The sequence below is a fragment of the Lucilia cuprina genome, chromosome 4 (assembly GCF_022045245.1).
Source record: "Lucilia cuprina isolate Lc7/37 chromosome 4, ASM2204524v1, whole genome shotgun sequence".
Classification (NCBI taxonomy): Eukaryota; Metazoa; Arthropoda; class Insecta; order Diptera; family Calliphoridae; genus Lucilia; species Lucilia cuprina.
The window spans coordinates 92,294,793-92,301,599 of record NC_060952.1 but is presented as its reverse complement, the minus strand read 5'-3'; the positions used below and the strand labels follow the sequence as shown (position 1 = coordinate 92,301,599).

Here is a 6,807-nt window from a genome sequence, read left to right as displayed (position 1 = left end):
TACAGATAGTAAAAATCTTTAGTCCGGAGAACTTAATATCCAAACTCTTTAATCTAGAAACTAATGAAACTTAAGTTTAAGACAAAAGAGCTTTTAGTCTAGTAACAAAAGCTTATTAATTTAAAAATATATTTACGATTTTTTTCATTTCTTTGGCCAAATTCCATGCGTCTTTTTTTTAATTTCTAATGCATTTTCTTACTTCTTGGACCTCAAGTTCTAAAAGTCTTATAACCAGATTACAATTCAAATAAATAAAATTCTAGCTGAAACTACACTTGTACTTTAAATTCCACACATAATATCACGTTTAACAAATTCGTATAGACCACATTGAGTTATAAATATACCCGCCACACTGGCAACACCATTCACATTATTAACATTATTCAGAGAACCATTGGAACCAACAGCACTTGCAACACAAGTTGTGCCATGTATTTTATCATTTTGTACTAAAGTTTGAGAGATTTTCTTTACCACCTCCAAACCCTCTATGACACAAGCAAAAATGGCGGTAAAACCCAATTCGGTTAGAATAATACGAAATTGTGAACCCACTAAACCTTGAGAATCGAATTTTTTCTTTGCCCTACGCATGCCTACAGCACCAGGAAATGGTGTTATATTTGTATCGTCTGGTATAAATTGTACATCTTCATATATAGAACGACTACTATAGCCGGTATTTTGTTCGATATCTCCGGTAATAATGCTTTCATTTGGATGACATTCAAATACTTTACAACCACTATAACCAAAACCTTTTTCATGCGTGGCCAAAGCATGGAAATTATAAGACATTTTGGGAGCTATATCGGCAAAAACCTTAATTAATACACGACCCATAGGCAGGCCATTACGTTCGAAATCGAAAAAATATATTTGATTATTTTCATTATTGATGGGATTAAAGAGAAGTTGAACAGTTTTACGCGGTTCTTCATAGGATTTGTTTAAGGGTTTTTTATATGGTTGAAAATTATTCGAGGTGGTTATCAGATCAAAACCATTCGAGTTTTCATTAGAATCAAATTGGTGGGCATTTTGTATGGTGGCAATTTCAGCATAAGTTTTTGGTTTATCCTTATCCTGACTAAAAAAGGTGGTAAATTCATTGGTGGTGTTGATGGCGGTGTTGTTATTGTTGTTGTTGTTGCTACAGGCCATTGAGTCTTGTTGTTGTTGTTGAGAGACAGCCAAAGCTGCAGCTGCTGAATGTTGCTGCAACATTTTAAATTGTTTAATTAAATTTTGTTTCTGTTCTTGATGATACTGTTGATAACGCATAAATTGCTGTTCGATAAATTGTTGCTGTTGACGCATATAGGACATGTATAAACGATAAATGCAATAGTTGGTTAAAATCATTATAGAATTACTGTCACGGCTATTAGCTTCCGTTTCATTAAACCAATTCTCGTTTAATTTATTCAAATCTCCTGCTGCACAGTTAGAAGAGTCGATTTTTTGTAGAACCTCTTTTAATAAATCAAAATCTAAAATTCTTTGACTTTTACTCAGTAATTGTTGCATTTTACATTGTTGCAACATTTGCTTGTGTTTCAATTTAAATTTACAATTTTCATCTTTAATCACTTTATAGAGTTTCAATATTTCATGGGGTGTCTGTTTGCCCAACAAACCAAAACATAATTGTAAATTTTTCATGGTATCCTTCATTTCATCTATATCTCCCGTATTCGAGTTTATAACCAGCTCATGTTCTATTTGTAACTTTAAAGTGCAACAAGTTTCTAGGAGTTTTAAAAGAAAACCCTTTTGTAGATGTTTTAAATTTTCCATCTCCTCTACACTGACTTGTATTTGTATAAATTCCTGTTGGACACGATTCTGATAGAATTCTTTGGCCTCCAATTGATTTTCTATTTTATGATCTTTATGCTCTGTGCCAGCATTGCAGCCCCTACATAATACCGTTAGGCAGGTTTGACACCACAAAGTATTTGGCATACCGTGTATAAAACAATTTTCTCCTGGCAGCATTTTTTCACTTACATTAACGCCCCTATTGCCGTTATGTGATCTTAAATTTAAATTTATTTCTAAATCATGTGCTTTATTATTGTTGTTGTTATTGAAATAACCAAAACTGCCTATAGAATTTTCGGAATTTAAGGAGGCCGATCTCGTTTTATTACCATTTTCCAAATCGAAATCTTTTTGAGCAAATTCATCTTCACAACCAAATTTTGTCATATTATTATTATCACTTTTATTGTTATTAGCAACATTTTGTAATATTTGTAATTTTTTGTTTTCATACTGTTGCAATATCTCTTCCCCACCTAATTTTTGCCAGCCCATTAGTCCAAATGACTTTTGACATTGCAAACATTCGAGAAATTGTGAATCTTTATCTCTGGCTGTGTGCGTTAGTTGTTCCAGACAATTGAAACAATACCAATGTTTACACGATAACATTTTTGGCGCGGTATTTTTAAAATTAAACGGTAAATGGCATCGATTACAGTTGATTAAATTATTTGTTTTATGTGACACAGCCATGTTTGTTGTGGTTTAAAAAGTTCGGTTTTTGTCTGGAAAGAAGGAAATATTTTATTTATTATTTATTCTATGCAGCTGTAAATCCAAAAGATCAAAATTCATTTTGATTTTTCTGTAAAACGATCTTGTATTTTTTTTGTAAAGCTTTTATAAAGTTAAGATCCAAATCCAGCTAAACACCACAAAAACTTTAAAAGCTTCTTTTAAAAGCGTAAAAAGCTTTCCCCTAAAATGCGTTTTCCAAATTTTGGTAAAACAGTTTTAGCTTAGTTCAGTTCTAGTTCAGTTCTAGTTCAGTTCTAGTTCAGTTCTAGTTCAGTTCTAGTTCAGTTCTAGTTCAGTTCTAGTTAAGTTCTAGTTCAGTTCTAGTTCAGTTCTAGTTCAGTTCTAGTTCAGTTCTAGTTCAGTTCTAGTTCAGTTCTAGTTCAGTTCTAGTTCAGTTCTAGTTCAGTTCTAGTTCAGTTCTAGTTCAGTTCTAGTTCAGTTCTAGTTCAGTTCTAGTTCAGTTCTAGTTCAGTTCTAGTTCAGTTCTAGTTCAGTTCTAGTTCAGTTCTAGTTCAGTTCTAGTTCAGTTCTAGTTCAGTTCTAGTTCAGTTCTAGTTCAGTTCTAGTTTAGTTCTATTTGAGTTCTAGTTCAGTTCTATTTGAGTTCTAGTTCATTTCTATTTCAATTCTATTATAGTTGTAGTTAAGTTCTAGTTCAGTTCTAATTAAGTTCATGTTCCGTTTTAGTTTAGTTCTATTTCAGTTCTAATTCAGTTCTTGTGCAGTTGTAGTTCAGTTCTGGCTCAGTTCTTGTTCCGTTCTAGTTCATTTCAGTTCTATTTTAGTTCTAATTCAATTATTGTTCAGTTGTAGTTCAGTTCTGGTTCAGTTCTTGTTCCGTTTGCACATCATGTCGTATGATTAATATTAACCATTTTCTTAACTACTTTTTATAATTAATTTTAATAACATTTTTAATTATTTTATTTAACTTGTTTACTTAAGATGTATATTATACACATTTTAATTTCACAGAAATTCTTTAATTTTTTTATATTTATTTTTTTTTTTTTGTATTACTTGTATGTATATTTAACCGCCAATTTCTGTATATGTATGTATATGTTTAAGTATATAAATATTTCGTTAAATGGTTTTCTATGATTTTATTACGACTTGCTGCAGCAACCTTTATCGTTGACGTTTGCAATTAATCTATTTTTATCTGCTGCCAAACACCTGTATGCAGTTAAAAGTACAAATGCTGCAGCATCAGCCAGCAGTTGCTTAACTCCCATTATATGAAAATATTTTTTTTTGTTTTATATTTCTTCAACAATAAAATATTATCATAAACAAAATTTCTCTTTTTATTTTCTCTTTTTCCATCTTCTTCTTGATTTGAAGAGAGTAGCGTTTACTTTTGTATTTATGTACAAACAAAAACCTACATTTCTCATTGCTAACCTTGATATTGAATCCTTATTTGTCCTTATAGCATGAAGCTTTTTTTTACACGTATAGTTTATTTTTATTTTTGTTATGATTTTTTATTTTTTGTATTTATGTTTATTAACCTTCACCTTGGATATGGGAAAAAAGAAAATAAAAACAACAAATAGTTAATAATCATTACTTCTAACTAGGATTTCATTATAATTTCCTGTCTTTCTATACATACAGCTATCTTCATGTATGTGTTTCTGATTAATTGTTGAAGATTGAAAAGGTTTTCTATGATAAGAAATATTATTACTAGATCATATGTTATGAAATTTGAAAGGCAGCGGCGAATCCAGCTCAAGCGTTGGGAGGGCAAATTTTGTTTTCTTTTATTTCAACTTTAATTTAAGTTCAATTTCGTTCTAGTTTAGTTTTAGTTCAGTTGCGGTTGAGTTCTTGTTCAGTTCTAGTTCAGTTCTAGTTCAGTTCTAGTTCAGTTCTAGTTCAGTTCTAGTTCAGTTCTAGTTCAGTTCTAGTTCAGTTCTAGTTCAGTTCTAGTTCAGTTCTAGTTCAGTTCTAGTTCAGTTCTAGTTCAGTTCTAGTTCAGTTCTAGTTCAGTTCTAGTTCAGTTCTAGTTAAGTTCTAGTTCAGTTCTAGTTCAGTTCTAGTTCAGTTCTAGTTCAGTTCTAGTTCAGTTCTAGTTCAGTTCTAGTTCAGTTCTAGTTCAGTTCTAGTTCAGTTCTAGTTCAGTTCTAGTTCAGTTCTAGTTCAGTTCTAGTTCAGTTCAGTTCAGTTCTAGTTCAGTTCTAGTTCAGTTCTAGTTCAGTTCTAGTTCAGTTCTAGTTCAGTTCTAGTTCAGTTCTAGTTCAGTTCTAGTTCTGTTCTATTTTATTTTTGCATCTCCTTTTTTAAAGCGACATTCACCTTAAATTGATGATATTTAACTCAATAACATTTCCTTGAGATTCTACCACTAGGCAATAGTTTCCTTAATAACTAGAACTAATGGTAGCAAATTGTTGCTGTTAAATACTGAATGTTTGAAAAACCTTGACCTTCAATTAAATTCCTGTTACACACTGCCAACACCTTAAAAGACCACAGCATCCAGTTTAAGGTTTAAAAATGCATGCCTTTTAGCTGTTGCAATGCATTTTGAATTTAAAATATTGAAACATTTTTTTTTTAATCTAATCATTCTCGCTATCACAGTCAGCCAGTAGCAGCCAATAATACAATTATTTACTTACCCTTTAATAGAGGATTTAACTTGGTTTTTATTTTCCTTAAATCACAGGTGATAAAATCATGAAATATTTCGATTTTATTTAAGACGGCTTTTAAAATTGCAAGCGAACGTTTAAGGGAATTTTGCTACTAAAGGTTTTAAAATCGAAAAAGACAACCTTGGAATAAAGTTTTGTTTTAAAATCGTTGGGTTTATTGTTGATTTAATTAATAAAATTGTTTACAATTTTGTTTTAAATAAAATAAGCAACAGTTAATAACGAAACATGTTGCTTTACTTTTTTTTAAAAAGCACAAACTAACACTCAGTTGTTGGCAACTTTGTTTAGGAACTTTTTTTTTGAGAGTTTAGGTGTTATTTTTATTTTTCTTTTTTTAAGCAACACGATTTTTCGTAATATATCCAATGGAATTTACACTTTTCTAAGTAAAACAATCGTTATTTATTCATATGCATTTGATATAATTGGTTTCCTTTACGATTTCTAGTATAACTTTGACTTTATTTAAAAAGATTTAATTTTTTTAGGTTTTAGTTAAAACTTTAATGTAATACTTTTGTGTATTTATTAACTTTAAACTTTTTTTATGTTATAGATTTTATTTGTCTATAAGAACCGTATCGTTGAAAGACTAAATTGTAAATGTTTTCATTGAAAATTTCCTTTTCATGTTACAATTAAACGTAAAAATGCAAATAAAAAGCTTTTTATTACTGGTAGTTGCATTTAATCTCTAAATTTACTTTTACTCTCCCTCTCTCTCTAAATAGCATCCTTTTTTCTCTTTAACCTTAACAAAAATAATAAACATTCATATATACATACATATGTAAACTTAAGCACATGGCCATCAAATAAACCAAAAACCAAAAGGAAAAAAGGAAAACTAAAGAAAATGGGAAGCAAGTCCAAGGTTTAAGCTATATCAAACACCACAACCAAACAAGTGCAATGTCAATGATATTTCATGTTTTGCTTTCTACATGATTGGAGTATCTGGCGGGTTTTTGAAAGCTTTTTCTTGGAAAAATCACTATACCAAGAATTTTTGTTTAAATCTTGTTTGCTGTTGAAAAATTTTACAATTGCAAGGCTAATTTTTTTTAATAACTACTATACTTTTTGAGTATACTTATATATATTCCCTCAAACTTCTTTTTCTTTGAAATTTATAAAGCTTTATTTAATATACAGTAGTACATTTTCCTACTATTAATTGCATCTGCATGTGTAAGCTTTTAGACAAATTCTTAGAATTCTTACTCTAGTCACCACACTAGATAAAGGATATATACAAACTTAGTAACACATTTTGGAGTTTATAGTCTGATGAATTTACTTTGTCAATTTCGATAAACTGATGAACTTCAAGGTCTTAGCAAACTTAGAACCAGAACTAAACTCTGAACTAGAACTGTACTAGACCTAAACTGAACTAGAACTGATCTCGAACTGAACTAGAACTGAACTAGAACTGACCTAGAACTAAATTGAACTTGAACTAAACTGAACTAGAACTGAACTAGAACTGAACTAGAACTGAACTAGAACTGAACTAGAACTGAACTAGAACTGAACTAGAACTGAACTAGAACTGAAC

At 30.3% G+C, this 6,807-nt stretch overlaps 1 protein-coding gene across 1 annotated transcript; it reads right to left on the bottom strand.

Moving 5' to 3' along the window:
* LOC111678232 lies at nt 1-2,538 on the bottom strand. The gene has a single exon (XM_023439511.2). The coding sequence runs from the start codon at nt 2,527-2,529 to the stop codon at nt 286-288; it is 2,244 nt and encodes a 747-aa protein (XP_023295279.2). The 5' UTR covers nt 2,530-2,538; the 3' UTR covers nt 1-285.
* Nucleotides 2,539-6,807: the final 4,269 nt, after the last annotated feature.